This window comes from Actinia tenebrosa, unplaced genomic scaffold (genome assembly GCF_029948245.1).
Source record: "Actinia tenebrosa isolate PJP-AT-01 unplaced genomic scaffold, QUT_ActTen_1.0 PGA_scaffold9__36_contigs__length_13948895, whole genome shotgun sequence".
NCBI classification, from domain to species: domain Eukaryota; kingdom Metazoa; phylum Cnidaria; class Anthozoa; order Actiniaria; family Actiniidae; genus Actinia; species Actinia tenebrosa.
This window is the reverse complement of record NW_028292586.1, coordinates 1,844,449-1,861,215: the sequence shown is the minus strand read 5'-3', so window position 1 is coordinate 1,861,215 and position 16,767 is coordinate 1,844,449. Positions and strand designations below refer to the sequence as shown.

The 16,767-nt window shown below is 37.4% G+C and overlaps 3 protein-coding genes across 3 annotated transcripts; 2 read left to right on the top strand and 1 right to left on the bottom strand.

Annotated features, from left to right (window-relative positions):
* The first annotated feature begins 1,435 nt into the window (after nt 1-1,435).
* On the top strand, nt 1,436-1,870 carry LOC116293315 (late histone H2B.L4-like). Its single transcript, XM_031700731.2, has one exon. The coding sequence runs from the start codon at nt 1,436-1,438 to the stop codon at nt 1,868-1,870; it is 435 nt and encodes a 144-aa protein (XP_031556591.1).
* A 6,944-nt stretch (nt 1,871-8,814) lies between these two features.
* LOC116297710 (calcium load-activated calcium channel) lies at nt 8,815-12,650 on the bottom strand. Its single transcript, XM_031705994.2, has 7 exons — nt 12,522-12,650; nt 12,066-12,143; nt 11,474-11,536; nt 11,122-11,168; nt 10,566-10,633; nt 9,761-9,905; nt 8,815-9,426 (listed from the first exon to the last, which is right to left on the bottom strand). Exons 1-7 carry the CDS (start codon nt 12,580-12,582, stop codon nt 9,340-9,342), a joined length of 549 nt encoding a protein of 182 aa, XP_031561854.1. The 5' UTR covers nt 12,583-12,650; the 3' UTR covers nt 8,815-9,339.
* An 86-nt stretch (nt 12,651-12,736) lies between these two features.
* Nucleotides 12,737-16,356, top strand: LOC116297707 (mini-chromosome maintenance complex-binding protein-like). The gene is made up of 2 exons (XM_031705990.1): nt 12,737-13,335; nt 14,192-16,356. The coding sequence occupies exons 1-2, from the start codon at nt 12,816-12,818 to the stop codon at nt 15,508-15,510; spliced, it is 1,839 nt and encodes a 612-aa protein (XP_031561850.1). The 5' UTR covers nt 12,737-12,815; the 3' UTR covers nt 15,511-16,356.
* The last annotated feature ends 411 nt before the right edge of the window (nt 16,357-16,767 follow it).

The following is a 16,767-nucleotide window of genomic DNA, read 5'->3' as shown; positions in this document are numbered from 1 at the left end:
CCACGAAGCACAGGAGAGAACCAGCCAGCATTTTAATTTTGAAGTCTCCCTTATCGACATCTAATGCAGAATTCACTACCGATAACATTGAAATACAAATCCTTAAAGTATATCCGTAATACTCTGCAAAATACATGAGATTCAAGTATGCACTTTGGAGTAGCCATCGGACGCAGTAGCGTTAATGAGTACCGTGTGTTTTGTTGGCAAGTCATTGTCTTTTTGACTTGCTTTGATGTTGTAATAGATGCGCGCGCAATCCCAAGAGAAAGGCATTTAATAGCATACTTGAACGATCAATTTTTTTTTTTTTTTTTTTTTTTTTTTTGCTGATTAATTTAGGACCATACCTCCAGACCTAAAGCTGAAGCGCAGTATGGCAGCGCGAAGCATTTACGGCTATGCCGGAGATTTCGACCCCGACACCGCTATCCAGTCACTGATTAGGAAGCTCGGTCGAAGCTAAGGGAGAGGTTAGTTGCCCCCTAGACCGTGGATGATTAACCCCTTGCTATGACCAGCGAATTATTTTTGTGTTTCTCAAATGACCCCATTCTTACCGACCCACTACTCCTTGTGGGATGGATCGATCGTAAGCGGCTATGCCGTAGATTTCGGCCCCGACACCCGCTATCCAGTCACTGATCAGGAAGCTCGGCCGAAGCCTAAGGGAGAGGTTAGTCCGCCCCTAGACCGTGGATGATTAACCAGCGAATTATTTTTGTGTTTCTCAAATGACCCCATTCTTACGGTTCCCCTACTCCTTGTGGGATGGATCGATCCTAAGCACTTTAAATGACACAAAGTCTTGATCCAAATGCGACATTGAAAAGGTTTTTGAACCAGTGAATTATGAAACTTGCCATGCAATGTTGCGTTGCAAGCTTGTGGGGGAAAAAACGAAGGATTTTAGATTTCCTATTACCGCGGCGCGCGCAACGTATTTTCTTTTTCGTAACGAGTAGAGAATTGACAGTTTTACAGAATTAACGATTACACTTCAACAATAAAGATAGAGCGTTTTCACTCACGTGAGAAGGCAGCCATAAACAATAGAAACTTTCTGCACAGTATTTGCATAAAAATAGAGTTCAATTCCCGGAGGATAGAAAATATATTGTTTTGGTACCCCATAATGGCCGCTGTGACGTCACGTGAAAACGCTATATTTGCTGTGTATTTTCTCAAAGTTCTGCACTGATTTTAATGACGTTGCACAAGAAAAAGCGTGAAAATGTCAGTGCGCTCACTAGTGCGAATATCAGTGCGCTCACGAAAGAACGAGGCGCACGGGATGAACGTGCAAAGCATGCTTTACGAAGCCATAAATACCAAGCTCTGTTTGCAAGCAGGCTATCTTATTCGAGGACAGCGAGCTGATACAAGAGCAAGAAACTTCACGTAATTTCCAAGCAGATACTTTAAAGATTCCAAGATGGTCAACCGTGGAAAGAAAACCAGTGATAAAGAAAATGCAAGACCAGTTTCTGAACCTGAAAGTGGCTCTGAAAGTGCTGGAAACGATAAACCTCTAAAGTCTATCCGTCCTATGTCAAGCAATGGAAAGAAAGACAAGCGACGCAGAAAGAAACCTGAAACCTTTGGTCGCTACCTTCACAAAGTTCTGAAGCAAGTTCATCCCGATATTGGAATCTCAAGCAGAGCAATGGGAATAATGAACTCATTTGTCAATGATCTCTTCGAAAGGCTCGCCGTTGAAGCAGCTAAACTCGTCACTATCAACCACAAGTCGACACTATCTTCCCGAGAAGTTCAAACGGCAGTCAGGCTTTTGCTTCCCGGAGAATTGGCAAAGCACGCGGTCAGCGAAGGCACCAAGGCTGTTGCAAAATATTCAAGTCAACAATGAAAGCTGAATTATTGAACATTCAAATTTACCTCGACATTTTATTATATCTATAATTTAGGATACTTATCTCAAAAGCAGCTTGGAGTTGTACAAATAATTGAAAATATATCGAAGTTTTAGCTAGCCTTCCCATTGATTTTAGAGTGTTCGTAAAGTTTCGAATAATTTGTATAGAAAATGTTATTTACTCGCAGTTTATCAAATAAGCTTTATCGATTTTATTTATATATATGTAATTATAAGACTAATATAATATCTATCTGCGCTCATTTTAAACTCGAAATTTATTTAGTAATTCTTTTAGTATTTGAAATAAAGTAATACATTTTTGGTTACTTCGAACGTGTGCATTTTATTTCTATAAGTATTTAAAAAGATGACATAACTGCGGGGGGAGAAAGAAAAAGAATAGGATCAATCTCGTACCCAGAGCTCTTATTTCTTACTGCGCATGCTCGACGAAATAATTGGGCTCTGGAAAACTCTGGAAGACCCAGATTCTGGGTTTCTTGCACATGCGCATTATGACAGACTAGGTAAATTCAAAATGGCATACGATGTTCAACGAGCATGTGAATTTGCGTTTGGAAAATTAGGTTTTGAAGATGGTTTTCAGTTAAATTAACTCCGAAAATATCTATTGGATGGACATCAATACAATTTCCATTACAAAACCAGCAAAACTTTGAAAAATCCGGGCCTACGGATTTTTTGGTGTACTTAATTCGAGACGCCATCTTGTTTATTTTCCCTAGTACTGTAATTTTTACTTCCGGTATCTTCCTTTGTTCTCGAGAACCAATCACAGCACAGGAAATATTGGAGTTTTCTAGAGCCCAATTATTTCGTCGAGCATGCGCAGTCAGAAATAAGGGCTCTGGGTACGAGATTGGAATAGGGTAAATTTCAATAATGCAGATCTTTTCAAAAGGTTTAAGAACACAGAAGCCCAATCTTACTATGGGGCAATAAATATATGGCTCAAACACCGAGCCATAAATACAAAAATTCGTAGTTGCTAAATTATAAAATATTTTTTTAAAAATCGAACGATAGAGTGCACGCACTAAAACCGTGAACATTAAATAGCACTAATTAGTACTATTTCATACAGAATCCTTTGTTTTCTATCGTTTAATTATCACTATTTAGTGCTAAAAAATAGTATTTGTTTCACGGATTTAGTGTGAGCACTCTAGACTAATGACATTAAAATAGTCCACTTCCGAGATATGCTTCGCTTGTCACACACAAAGGTTTCATAACGAGTCTGCGTACGAAATGAAATGTAATATTTTCTCGTGTCACGAATCACGGACCATGTGCAAGAAGGCTCGCATTGAAACATTTGTGCGTGACAAACGAAGCATATTTCGGAAAAGGGCCAATTGTCTAGTGCATTCCTTATAACTAAGGTACTTTTTAATGTGGTGATAGAGTGCTCACACTAAATCCGTGAGACAAATACTAATTTTTAGCACTAAATAGTGATAATTAAACAATAGAAAACAAAGGATTCTGTATGAAATAGTACTAATTAGTACTATTTAATGTTCACGGTTTTAGTGCGTGCACTCTAGAAGGTAAAAATAAAAAACCCGGATTTTTTGCAGAATAAAGAATGCTCTGTAGTTTCTAGTTTTTAGCAGATTACAGACATACCAACACCTTTCTTTAGGCTTTCACCCAAATAGTAGTGCGCAGCTTTAGATTGATTTTAATTAGACCATGAAAAAATACCCAACGCAAAACACTATAATACAATCACAATAACTACTGGCTTGCAACATCTAAGATTTTAAAACACCAGTAATTACTGGCTTACAAAAATTCATTTACAAACAGAATAACTACTGGGTTACAACATCAAATCTTTTTTTTAGATATTAACCAAGTTGAAGAAAAAAGCGAACCTTGATTATTTAGCTTCATCATTGACTTGGGAAAAACCAAGGCATAAGACAGAGCCAACCCTTCCTACTTACCTTCATTTTTGGACTCGAAGTAACCACGGTAAGAAAAGAGACGACCGTGGTTATTTTAGCTTCATTTTCGTCTTCGAAATAACCAAGGTAACAAAAAAATCACCGTTGGCTATCTTAGCTTCACTTTCTGCTTCGAAATAACCAAGGTAACAAAAAACATCACCATTGCTTATTTGAGCTTCATTTTTGCACTCGAAATAACCAAGGTAAGAAACGACCGTGCTAATTTTACATTCATGTGAAAATGACCCAAAATCGATCAAAACCACGGGCTATAGTCCATGCTTTTTGCCCAAAAATGGCCCAAAATGTCCTATTTTGAATTTTTTTAAAATTAAGCATATTTTTTAAAATAGTGTGAAAAAGGCCCAAAATCGACCAAAACCATGGGCTATAGTCCATGCTTTTTGCCCAAAAATGGCCCAAAATGGCCTATTTTGCATTGTTTAAACATTATGCATATTTTTGAAAAAGGTGTGAGAAAGGCCCAAAATAGATCAAAACCATGGGCTATAGTCCATGCTTTTTGCCCAAAAATGGACCAAAATGGCCTATTTTGCATTGTTTAAAAATGATGCATATTTTTGAAAAAGGTGTAAATTTGGCCCATAATAGATCAAAACCATGGGCTATAGTCAATGCTTTTTGCCCAAAAATAACCCAAAATGGCCTATTTTGCATTGTTTAAAAATGATGCATATTTTTGAAAAAGGTGTAAATTTGGCCCATAATAGATCAAAACCATGGGCTATAGTCAATGCTTTTTGCCCAAAAATAACCCAAAATGGCCTATTTTGCATTGTTTAAAAATGATGCATATTTTTGAAAAAGGTGTAAATTTGGCCCATAATAGATCAAAACCATGGGCTATAGTCAATGCTTTTTGCCCAAAAATAACCCAAAATGGCCTATTTTGCATTGTTTAAAAATTATGCATATTTTTGAAAAAGGTGTAAATTTGGCCCATAATAGATCAAAACCATGGGCTATAGTCAATGCTTTTTGCCCAAAAATAACCCAAAATGGCCTATTTTGCATTGTTTAAAAATTATGCATATTTTTGAAAAAGGTGTGAAAAAGGCACAAAATCGTCCAAAACCATGGGCTATAGTCCATCATTTTGCCCAAAAATGGCCCAAAATGGCCTATTTTGCATTGTTTGAAAATTATGCATATTTTTGAAAAAGGTGTGAAAAAGGCCCATAATAGACCAAAACCATGGGGTATAGTCCATGCTTTTTGCCGTAAAATGTCCAAAAATGGCTATTTTGCATTGTTTAAAAATTAAGCATATTTTTGAAAAAGGTGTGAAAATGACCCATACTAGACCAAAACCATGGGCTATAGTCCATGCTTTTTGTTCGAAAATGGCCAAAATGACCTATTTTGCATTGTTTAAAAATGATGCATATTTTTGAAAAAGGTGTGAAAATGACCCATACTAGACCAAAACCATGGGCTATAGTCCATGCTTTTTGTCCGAAAATGGCCAAAATGGCCTATTTTGCATTGTTTAAAAATAATGCATATTTTTGAAAAAGGTGTGAATTTGGCCCATAATAGACCAAAACCATGGGCTATAGTCCATGCTTTTTGCCCCAAAATGGCCCAAAATGGCCTATTTTGCATTGTTTAAAAATTATGCATATTTTTGAAAAAGGTGTGAAAAAGGCACAAAATCGTCCAAAACCATGGGCTATAGTCCATCATTTTGCCCAAAAATGGCCCAAAATGGCCTATTTTGCATTGTTTGAAAATTATGCATATTTTTGAAAAAGGTGTGAAAAAGGCCCAAAATCGACCAAAACCATGGGAAGGAAGGAAGGAAGCTTCTTTATTTTGCCACGGTAAAAACATCAGTCGATTGCCTAAAAATATTTAAAAGTAAAGATTTACGATTAAAAAGCTAGTTACTGTTTTACATGTTTGCCGTGGAGCCCTTAGTTACAACTTTTCTTACTGTACAAACTATCAATTTCCGTTTTAAATTTTCGTACTGACTTGACCTCTTTTATATTTAACGGTAGGTCATTCCACAATTTTGCCCCACTATAGCTGAATGATCGTTTTAGATATTCAGTGTGTGGACTTAGGTATTGACAGTTTATGATCATGATTTCGAAGGTTGTATTTAGTATGGTAGTCGGAGAAAAGGTTTTGTAAGTAAACTGGTGTACGTCCCTGCATCGTCTTAAACATTAGTAGGGCTTTTTGTTTTTTTACGACGAACTGCAAGTGTATCCCAGTTTAATTGGTCAAGGAGATGGCTAGATCTTATGTCATAGTTAGATCTTGTGATAACTCTAGCCGCTCGATTTTGACGCTTTTGTAGTTGAACACATAGTTTATCACTTAATCCATCCCAAACTGCACTACAATAGTCCAGTTTGGGTAGAATTAAGGCTTCGTAGATTTGGATGGCACTATCGGTCGAAATAAATGGGCGAACACGTTTTAGAGCCCCTATACTTGAAGAGATTTTCTTCGAAATGTTGTTAACATGTTCTGACCAATTAAGGTTTTTATCGATAGTGACACCCAAAGATTTGGTGTGATCAACTTGTTTAACGCTAGCTCCATTAATCGCAATATTAATAGTGGAATCGCATTGCGCTGTGAACTTTTGGCGGGACCCAATAATCATAAATTCCGTTTTCGCTACATTCAAGCTTAGCTTATTTGCTAACAACCACTGATGTATATTAGTGAGTTCAGTGTTGATGCTTGGTTCCAAGTCTCCTACATTTTTACCATGAACGCTGATGCTGGTATCATCAGCAAACATTCTTGTTATGGCTTGCGCCAAACAATTTGGTAAGTCATTAATATACAGGAGAAATAAAAGTGGGCCTAAATTACTGCCTTGTGGTACACCGCAGCTCACAGGGTATGGGGTATAGTCCATGCCTTTTGCCGTAAAATGTCCAAAAATGGCTATTTTGCATTGTTTAAAAATTAAGCATATTTTTGAAAAAGGTGTGAAAATGACCCATACTAGACCAAAACCATGGGCTATAGACCATGCTTTTCTATTTTGCATTGTTTAAAAATGATGCATATTTTTGAAAAAGGTGTGAAAATGACCCATAATAGACGATGATGATGATGATGATGTTGATGATGATCATAATGATGATGATGATGATCATAATGATGATGATGATGATAATGATGATGATGATAATAATGATGATGATGATAATGATCATAATGATGAGGATGATGATGATAATGATGATGATGATGATAATGATGATGATAATGATGATGATGATGATGATAATGATGATGATAATGATGATGATGGTGATGATGATGATAATGATGATAGTTTAATTAACCACATACCCCATTCAACATCTTCGAAGGCATTTAACTTTTTCTTCAAAGGTTATTTTTCCAAGTTTTTCCAAAAATACAAAAAGAAAAATCACACATCTCAAAGATATGAATTCGGTAATACCGGAGTCACGGCCGATGCAAATATAAATGCATGAAGTTAAGTAACCATGGTATCATTTTTTGACATTTTGTCTGGGATAGGGTATCATTTTAGTCTGGAATAGGATTAACGATTTGGTCATTTTTGTCTGGCGAATAGGCTACACTTTCTGTCGGCACAAAAACAATAAAAATGTTAGTAAATATTGATTGCAATCGATTGTGAAACCGGATTTTCCATCTTTTAGTCTGGGATAGGGTGTATAATTCTTAGTTTTAGTCTGGGGTAGGGTATGTAAAATCAAAATTTTAGGTCTGGGATAGGGTCAGGGTTTTGAGGTCCTGGCGGCACACCCCTACCCAAGTTGGGGTGGTAGTACCCTCCTGGGACTGCTTTACTTTTCGGTGCCCAATAACCAAAATAGGAATATGAGGGTAACATGGTCATATGACGTCACATTTGGGTATCCTATGACCAAGATAGGGCTATTCTCTACTTTCACATCCCCATAATACTTTGCATCTTTGGGGGGTAACCAGAGGGTAAAAACCCACTTATTTTTCTGAAGGCTGATTGGACAATGTTGACAATACCTTGTTTGGTATCCATAGATAAAATGAAGAAAAAAACCAAAACCAGAAAAAGATAGAAGCTTGAAGACGTTTAAGGTAAATTAAAAGAAAAATTTTCGTAAGTCAATACATTTTCTGTAAGACCAAAACTCTTCATGATCTGTACACGCAAAAATAACATGGAATAAACTGATAATCAGTATTGTACAGATAAAAGCAGGTATAGTATAAATTCAATTAAGAAACGTTTCAATTTGGGACAGTTTTTTGATTGGTTACCCCCCAAAGACGCAAAGCATTATTGGGATGTAAAAGTCGAGAATTCCTATATAGGGACGTTACATTCATTAACATATTGGAAGTATAATTCTTCATAACTTAAGAACGCATCACTCAAATCAAGAAATATTGTACGTTCAACTGTATACTTCATGTAGAATCAGTCCCGAAAGTAATTATGGAGAAGTCACGTGCACGTTTAAGATTCCATAATTTCTAGAAGGCCTAGCCTCACTTCTGAGGTTGGAAAACAAAAGCATAAATAGACCTCTTCGGCTTGGGGTAATGTTTTCCCATTTCAGACCACGTGTCATTCCCTTGAGAATAAGATTCTTTGTTTGAGCTGTATCCATATTCATGTGTCTTCTCATGTGTAACCAAACACAAACCTTAAACAAAGAAATGATACTCTAGGGAATGACATGTGGTCTGAAATGGGAAAATATTACATCAGAGCCGAAGAGGTCTATTACAATAATAAAACAAACGACTCCTGCATCAGAGGCTAAGCCCACACATTCTGGAAATTATGGTATTTTTATATTTTTATTAAGAGAAACTAATCAGTTCCCCCTAGTTTGTGGCATTTAGCTTGGATTTCTATGTTAGCCTTGCATAGCATTGCTTTCAAAACGATTGTTAACAGAAGAAAAGAACAACTCTGAATTAATGAAAACATTTTATTCTCAAGGAACAGCAGTACAGATAAAGTTAGAGTGAGGTCCATGAAATATATCAGGTGGATAAGGAATATTAGCATATACCAACTTGTGTACTTCCTAAGAACGTGCGAGCTCATTGGTTAATTGGAGGTGAATATTGTATGATATCCACCTCTGAATCTCGAAATATTGAGTCGGCAACAAAATGGCATTTCTGATGAAAAAATTCCTATCAATAATAAAAAGGCAACGAAGTAAGGCCTAAAAGGTTTGCTAAACGTTTTGCTGAAAGTTTTGCGTGAATTTGCAAACGCAAACTAAGTTTCTGTTTGTTTGTTTTTATTGAATTATTGTATATGAAAATAAGTTACTCTGTACACAAGTTGGTATATGCTAAAACAATTATTCGCCTCAGGCTCAGTGAATATGGAGAATATTTACCTCGCCGCTCAAAGACCCGCGTCTCGGTAAATATTCCCCGATATTCACTTCGCCTTCGGCGAATAATTACTAAGTGGACGATGTTGTTTTACTTCGCACCCTGGGGAGGGGTAAGAAGGCCTCCTACTTTACTGGCTGCTCTTGATGGAGCAAAACCCAACATCTTTTGTACATTCTGAAAAACAATGACAATAATGCAAACATTAAAAAATACATTTTTGAAAAAACATGCATACTTATTGCCGATAGCCGTAGTTTCTTCCTGAATCTGTGTATGTCTTCGACCCTACCCAACCCTTGGAAATTCCAACCCCCCTCCATGGGTGAGGTGTGGATATTTTCTGGAACTATGCAATATAACCGCCTCAGAACCTCACCACCCCTGGGAAATTCCAACCCCCCTCCATGGGGGAGGTATGGTCACAAAATATACCCTCCCTATATCAGTTCTAAAGAAGAAGGGGGCAGCATGGATGGAAAATTATCCAGATAATAGAATGAATACTCACATTTCTGACTGACATGGTACACAGAATGTAAAGAAATATAAAAGAACAGTCAGTGAAGTCATCACCCATCAAGTTACGATGAGAGATTCCTTGAATCCACGAATGAGGCTCAAAAGGTAATTTTGCAACCACACGTCCATCAAAACTAAAAGAAAATAACAAATATATCTATGAAAGGGGTACTTGGATGAAAACCTTTCAAAATATAAAAACTTTAGGGAATGAAGGATTTTGTATTTGGGGAGGGGAGGGTTATCAGTAGAAACTTGAACTTTGGTGGAGGGTTAAACCAATAGACCCCTTGCATGTGATGTCAAAACAGCTTGATCTGTGGGACAAAACAAGAGAATTCCAATCTCCTGAGAATTGGAACCTATTGTTCATGTCCCACAGATTGAGCTACAATCCAAAGTGCTGCAAGGGGTCCATAGTTGAATTGCCATGCAATGTATATTTTTCTTCTCCCACGACAGTATTGATATTTTGTTTACCCTGTCCCCCACCCCCCTAGGTCCCAAGGCTTAAAATAACAGCCGGCCATCGGAAAATGTCTGACCAGAGTTGGAGCTTGTTTGGTCAAATCTTTGCTTTGCTGGTCATTTTGACGTGTAATATTAGGACAAAAACAAGGCATGAATGAGCTAAAACTAGTTTGACTGTTCATTATGACTGGTAACTAACCGGCCTAACTGACCAGCCATTATTTTCCTCCCTGCGCCCCTCTCCCCACATGTGCAAGCCAAAGAAAAATGAGGGAGAAAGCCATGGATTGTCAACCCAACTTGAAAGACTAGTATCTACTTACATGGAATTGAACATGCCGATTAAAGCAGTAAATGTAAATCCAATTGCAAAGATGGATTTCATCTTGACCTGGATATGAAATATAAATATGGGATGTTGTTCATTATGAATAAGTTAATTTGAATTGATGGGTGCATGGATGGGAAGAAATAATGGGAGGGTTGATGGATAAATGGATGATTGGAATTTGAATGGATGGATAGATGTGACAAAGAAATGGATGGATGGATGGATGTATTGATGGATGTGTGGATGGATGGATGGATGGATGGATGGATGAATGGATGGATGGATGAATAGATGGATGGATGGATGGATGGATGGATGGATGGATGGATGGATGGATGGATGGGTGGGTGGGTTTATGGATGGTTGGGTGGGTAAGTGGATGGATGAATAGATAGATGGATGGTTGGGTGGGTAAGTGGATGGATGGGTGGGTGGGTGGGTGGATGGATGGATGGATGGATGGATGGATGGATGGATGGATGGATGGATGGATGGATGGATGGATGGATGGATGGATGGATGGATGGATGGAAGGTAAAATACCATACCATTGATAAGTCTCTGCTGTGGTTCTTTAATTTTTCCTCAACTCTTTCTACAAAAAAAACATATTGCAAGATTAAGATAAATCAAAATAGATTTTTTTCTCCTTCTTCAAGGAAGCTGATCTGAAAATGACAATTGTTGGTACCAGAATACTAAAGAAACTTTTAACACCTCAACAACAGACATTTAAAATGAAGTTTGCTTCTTCAAGTGACTCTCTCTTGTGTCACTCACACAAATTTTCTTTAGAAAAGGTCAGCTGCTAAATTGAGGGGTAAATTATAATACCTAGTGTGGCATGTATGGTGAGATATGAAAAGCTGGGTTTACTGGTATAACTAAGCATAAACACACCAAGTTTCTTCTTTTGACCGCCTTGACGTGGGGCATCTGTCATATTCTCTTTCCGTCTTTCTACTATGTAAGGAACAAAAATAAAATTGAAAAAAAATCTTTATTACAGCAGAGTATACAATTGAGGGTATGAATGTGTTCATGGAGTTATTAGAGGGACTACGATTGATTTTTAGGTCAATTAGGTCTATTATTTCCTTCCTAAAACCCAGCCCAGTGGTTGTTTCAGGGTTCAATCTGTGAGTTAGCCATGCCCTCACTTAGATCAGCCCAGAGGTTGTTTCAGGGTTCGATCTGTGAGTTAGATGTGCCCTGACTTAGATCAAACCAGAGACTGTTTCAGGGTTATATCAGTGAGTTAGCCATGCCCTGACTTAGATCAGCCCAATGGTTGTTTCAGGGTTAGATCTGTGAGTTAGCAATGCCCTGACTTAGATCAGCCCAGAGGTTGTTTCAGAGTTAAATCTGTGAGTTAGCCGTTCCCTGACATAGATCAGCCCAGAGGTTGTTTCAGGGTATCATCTTATCACATTGATTAGCTTATGGTAGTATCCCAGTAATCCTACTAAAACTGCTCAACATGAAAACTTACATTTTTTACTATCCTTTTCCACTTCTGCTTTCAATTTCTTGTACTTCTCTGTTTTGTACACCAAAAGGTATGTAATTCCTTCAAGGAATAGCAATGAATTGAAATACAATTAGCAACAAAACAGGTTGGTCAAACATAAATTCCCTTGAGAATAATTCCCCATAAAATAGTGACACGACATCCCCCTTCTTTGGGTAGCATTAAAAATTCAATTACATTTACAGTTTTAAAATCTTCGTTACTTCTTTTAAAATCTTCGAAATCTTCGTGACTTAGCTAACATTTATAGTTCAGTATTGAAAAGATCTTTAAAAAGTAAAAATTCTTTTAAAAACTTCCCAAAAAAATAAGAAAAATGTCCAAAACATTTGAAGCTAAAAATTGTCCAATTTTCTTTGATCTAAAATTCTTCGTAAAAATAAATAAGAATATACCCAAATTGTAGCCAAAACTTACCTTCAGAAAGCGAAGCAGTAGCTAAAGAAATTATAAAGATAAGAATCGTGTCTGCGATCATTTTTGAGAGGAAAAAAACGGTAGAAATTTAAGTGAAGGAAAACAAAAATGGCGTCCAAAGAATCTTTTGTTTGATGTGAATCCCCAATGATTTGGGTCAGATGATATGCTATTTACGCATGTGCGAGGTCTTCTAATTTTCGCGCCAAATTCACTCACATGTTGAAGTGCCGAAATCAAATTATCCTCAGCATTTCTTCCAAATTCTAAACAAAAAGAACAGTTATTTTAGACATGCCTTGCATAGAAGATTGGGTCAGTCATCCTCTAAGTGTGGTCGACGGGATCGGACAAGAAAGTGGATCGAATACGAAGCATAAAGTTCAAGAATTTTTTGCTGATCGAGTCAAAGATGGCAGCCATCGTATTCCCTCGATCAATGACATCCCAATCGAGAAGCTGAGGCCAAATAGTCTTGTAAAGTTTCGTTGTATGGTTCAAGATATGTTTGGGCCAGAGTACTTTCTTTCTGAGTACGAAATTGTGTCAAAAACCAGAGGAGAGACAAAGATGAGGTCGGGAATGTACCGTGATATGGCAGACTGTCCTCAAGGTCATGAGGCTAATTTTGAATCAGCAAGAAATGTGACAGCTGAGAAGCATTCGTACTTCTGTGTGCCTATACCTGGTGAGACGGAATGGGCCAAAGAAGGTTTTGCTAGGAAGTCTGCTAACCATGGAACGAAGGCGCCTCAAACAGGCCAGTCTAACAAGAGATCCTTGGAAGAGGACGAGGACATGGAGCAAGAACAAGGTAGGGAGAAAAATATAGGAAAAGAAAGAGGAATCTAAGGGAAGCTTTTTTATTGGGACAATATTAGGACAATAAGAAAACAGATTTTGTCAAAATAAAGTTTGACCCTTTAAAAAAGTTAAGATTTTTACTGATGACTCCCTCTTAAGAAGTATTTTCCTTGTTGTTACTGTTATTGTTGCTACTGTTGCTGTTGTTCATGCTGTTTTGGTAACATTCACAGGGCTGTCAACCCCCGAGATATTCAAATCTGGAGAATTGATAGGGAAGGGACATGACGTCACAGCACGTCAAAAAGTGCACAAAAAGACATCTTTCGCTTTGTAACATTTGATGTGATTGGTTTATTTCTGACCAATCAGATTATCGCTTTTATTACAATGGCCTGCTTGCAAGAACAGTTAATGAGGAACATTTTGATTTTGTTAGCAATTTAAAAGTAACACAAACAAAACAAAATAATCGGAATGTTATGGTTGTGAAAGTCAAGTCTCACAAGAAATGGTCAGCTTCGGGGATTATCCGGGAGATTTGAGACTCTAATCTGGAGACCGGGAGATACGGTCCAAAATCTGGAGACTCCCAGTTTATCCGGGAGAGTTGACAGCCCTGCATTCATGCAATGACAATATCAGAATAAGGTCTACTTCACCTTGACAAATTATAAAATTAGTAGACTTTTATTGGTTTAAATTTCATAAATTCAACCAGCTTGTTTTTAATCATTTTTTACGATGCCAGTAATTTTTATACCTACCTGAAATGGAGGGGATATTGACTGAACCACGACCAGACTCTACTGTACCATAATATATATTTATGATAATATTAATATGCATTTATGATAATATGACAGGTGATGGTGTTTTGGAAGAAGGTATTGAAACCAGTCAAGGTGATGCTCAAAATAAAAAGTCAAAAGTCGCTAATGAAATTGCACAAGAAAGTTCTTCATCAGCCATGGTTACGTCACTCAACCATCCCATCCCTGGAGAAAATGGACCCTCCTGCATTGTACATGTCTACGATAAATGTGAAGACATCAAACTGAATGATATGGTAGAGTTTATTGGCATTGTCTCCATCCAGCCACATTTTGCAACTTTTACAGAGGAGAAGTCTGAGGAATCTAGCCCAATGGTTCTGACAGCTGACAGCTTCATGAGTGAGGAAGAGCACGCTGCACATTATCCACCAACATCTCTTGTTCCGCGACTCCACTGTGTCTTCTACCAGCATCTAAAACACTCCAACCCTAGCATTCCATTGGATGCTGATGAGAAGACCTCAGATTCTCTTCTTCCTCAAGTTGCCAGAGCTCGTGGTGACTTATTATTCATGCTTAAGAGCCTTCTCCTTGGAGATGAATTGGCTGCAGAGTACTTACTCTTACACTTAGTGTCGTCAGTCTATACTCGTTGTGGTATAATGGCAGTTGGTAAGTTTAGTCTTAACCTCTGTGGCTGCCCAATGGAGCCTTCGTTTACTAAAAGAATTAGTGATACCTTGAAGCAAGTCCTCCCAAAGTGTGTCAATATGCAGATGACTTTGAACAACATGAACACATTGAACTTTGTTCCAAAGAAAGATTATAAAGCCAACAGATTGATATCTGGGATCCTTCAGTTGTCGGACAGTACTCAACTAATCCTGGATGAAACAGCTCTGGAAGCAGGTCAGCTTAATACTAATGGAGTCCAGAATGTCACTGCTCTAGGAAGCCTAATATCTTGGCAAAAGCTTGAATATGATTTTGACTTTTACAAAACTGATTTCAAGTCAAACATCCAGGTTCTTGTGCTGTCAGAAGGAAAGTCAATGCTGCCGTGTGATTGTCATATCAAGATTGAAACTTCATCTTCTCAACAAGAAAGCCCAGTCAACATGTCAGAGGATTTACTCAACATGTTTCGCACTTATATTGGTTTAGTGAGGTTGTCTAGCTACTCTATAACCCCTGCTATGCAGAAAGCTCTCCAGGAAGATTTTGTTCAGGCTCGGCAAAGAAACCCCTCAACGATGACAGCTGATGATTTTCACAGGCATCTTCTAGTGGCAAGGTTGATGGCTGTCAGTTCTGGCAGTTCAACACTGACCCAAGAGTTATGGGAGAAGGTGAAGAAGTTGGAGGAACTGAGGAAAACAAGACTTCGACTCTCTTCAAATTCTGCTTAGTCTATCGTCAAAAAACACAGTTCAAGAGATTCAGAAACCTTAAGGAATCGATTAGGGCAAGTATTTAATGGTGATAATCTTACCTCTTGTATAGAAGAACAGGCAGCAGAGAGAGTTGAGAACTCATTTAAGTTGAACAAGGCAATTCTTTCTTCATACCCATTTCCCTGGTCATTTTATAAAAATTCCATTCCAAACCTTGAGAAGCCTTACACGTTAAAAAGAGGACTATTTTCTCAAGTTATTAAAGCAAAGCATGACCAGTTTAAATATGTATTACATGATTTTGACTTGCACTGTTAAGATTTTTGGAGAGGGAAGCCTATACCTATATGTATAGAGTAGACTGTTATATTACACATTAGGGTTGATATCCATAAAAAATCCGTGAATAAAAACCATATCAGTGAAGTGATACGATATCACTTCACAGTAAACTGGAAACAGTTCCAGAAAATATCTATAATCCACCATGGAGGAAATTCATTAAAGAACCCCCCTACCCCCCGGAACTTCCAATTTTCTTTCATACAAACTCTGTAATTTTGTTCATTCTCTGACCCCTCTCCCCTCCATAATTTCCAATTTCCTCCATGGGTGGGGTATGAATATTTTCTGGAACTACGCAATAAGCAAATTATTGTTCAAGCTCTTAACATGTGGCAATCTCTATTTATCAAAGACTTAGTCAGCAATATTACAGTATAGAAGACGAAACTGATAAAGATTTATTATTCAGTAAAAAAAGGGCAGTTGATTTGTAAATACTTGTAGTTTATCCCAAGTAGTGGTCAGACCTGTTGTGTGTAAAGAAATCATGTATGAGTAAAAAATGTTTTACTGGTATATTTTTTCCCCGGTGCAGTTTGAATTTGAAGGTTTTTAGTGTTACTTTGATGCAAAAACAATTCTTTGTAAATGCTCTTTTTGTTGTGGAAAATAAGTGTTATCATTAAGTATTCTATCTTCATAACCATTATCTTAAGTGCTATTATCATAAACATCGCCATCAGTACCATTTCGTCACCATCGTCATCCGTACAATTATTATCAACATCGTCATCAGTATCATTTCATTGCTATCGTCATCCATACAATTACCATCACCATCGTCATCAGTACCATTATCATCATCAACTTCGATGTTATCATCGGCAACTTTGTTACTATCACCACCATTATCATCATCTGTCATCAACATAATCTATCTAATCATCATCATCACATCTCCCTGGTTATCATGTTCCCAAACATATG

What these genes read in the sequence shown, in the direction of transcription:
- LOC116293315 (XM_031700731.2), top strand. Translation starts at nt 1,436, where the DNA reads ATGGTCAACCGTGGAAAGAAAACCAGTGATAAAGAAAATGCAAGACCA.
- LOC116297710 (XM_031705994.2), bottom strand. Translation starts at nt 12,582, where the DNA reads ATGATCGCAGACACGATTCTTATCTTTATAATTTCTTTAGCTACTGCT. An exon ending in TACTGCTTCGCTTTCTGAAG is followed by an intron (nt 12,144 to 12,521) that starts GTAAGTTTTGGC and finishes TATTCCTTGAAG; the next exon opens with GAATTACATACCTTTTGGTG. An exon ending in ATCGGCATGTTCAATTCCAT is followed by an intron (nt 9,906 to 10,565) that starts GTAAGTAGATAC and finishes ATTTTCTTTTAG; the next exon opens with TTTTGATGGACGTGTGGTTG.
- LOC116297707 (XM_031705990.1), top strand. Translation starts at nt 12,816, where the DNA reads ATGCCTTGCATAGAAGATTGGGTCAGTCATCCTCTAAGTGTGGTCGAC. An exon ending in GGACATGGAGCAAGAACAAG is followed by an intron (nt 13,336 to 14,191) that starts GTAGGGAGAAAA and finishes ATAATATGACAG; the next exon opens with GTGATGGTGTTTTGGAAGAA.